This window comes from Haliaeetus leucocephalus, unplaced genomic scaffold (genome assembly GCF_000737465.1).
Source record: "Haliaeetus leucocephalus isolate CR32 unplaced genomic scaffold, Haliaeetus_leucocephalus-4.0 Scaffold384, whole genome shotgun sequence".
NCBI lineage: Eukaryota > Metazoa > Chordata > Aves > Accipitriformes > Accipitridae > Haliaeetus > Haliaeetus leucocephalus.
In genome coordinates this window covers 3,418,636-3,419,048 of record NW_010972820.1, presented here as the reverse complement: position 1 = coordinate 3,419,048, position 413 = coordinate 3,418,636, and the positions used below count along the sequence as shown (strand labels likewise).

At 71.9% G+C, this 413-nt stretch overlaps 2 protein-coding genes across 6 annotated transcripts in view; one reads left to right on the top strand and one right to left on the bottom strand.

Annotated features, from left to right (window-relative positions):
- The window catches only part of TSTD3 (thiosulfate sulfurtransferase (rhodanese)-like domain containing 3), a 7,099-nt gene extending 6,795 nt beyond the window's left edge, over positions 1-304 (bottom strand). The window contains exon 1 of the mRNA XM_010573442.1: positions 156-304. Coding sequence (XP_010571744.1) covers positions 156-304 — 149 coding nt within the window. The remainder of the gene's footprint in view (positions 1-155) is intronic.
- Positions 122-413, top strand: part of USP45 (ubiquitin specific peptidase 45) — a 53,537-nt gene continuing 53,245 nt past the window's right edge. For all 5 annotated transcript variants that reach the window (XM_010573358.1, XM_010573360.1, XM_010573357.1 and 2 more), the window contains exon 1: positions 122-198. The gene's annotated coding sequence lies outside the window, so the exon portion shown is untranslated. The remainder of the gene's footprint in view (positions 199-413) is intronic.

Here is a 413-nt window from a genome sequence, read left to right as displayed (position 1 = left end):
CGCCCGGGGCAGCCCTGCCCGGCGCTTCCAGCGCGGTGTTCCGAGCCGGCGGCCGAGCGCGGCTGGCGTGGGCTCGTTCCGGGTGGGTGGCCGGCGACGCGCGGCTGGTGCCGACCGTCCGCTGTCGCTGGCGGCCTCAACCAGGTTAACCCTACCGTGACGTGAAGCAGCAGCGCCGGGCCGCCGGCGCGGCCCGCAGTAAGTTTCTCGGTCTGTTAAGTGAGAGAGAGCCGGCAGCGTCGCCTTTGGCCGGGTTTGAACGTGAGCGCCGCTCGCTTTGCAGGAGGCAAGTTAGCGAGGGCATGCAGTTACAAAATGGTCTTGCGGCCGCGTGTCGTGAGGCCGGCGTGATGCCTTCTGCCCCGCTCTGCCAGCCTGGCCCACGCCGGCCGGGCCGTGCCGCCGCCGGCCTG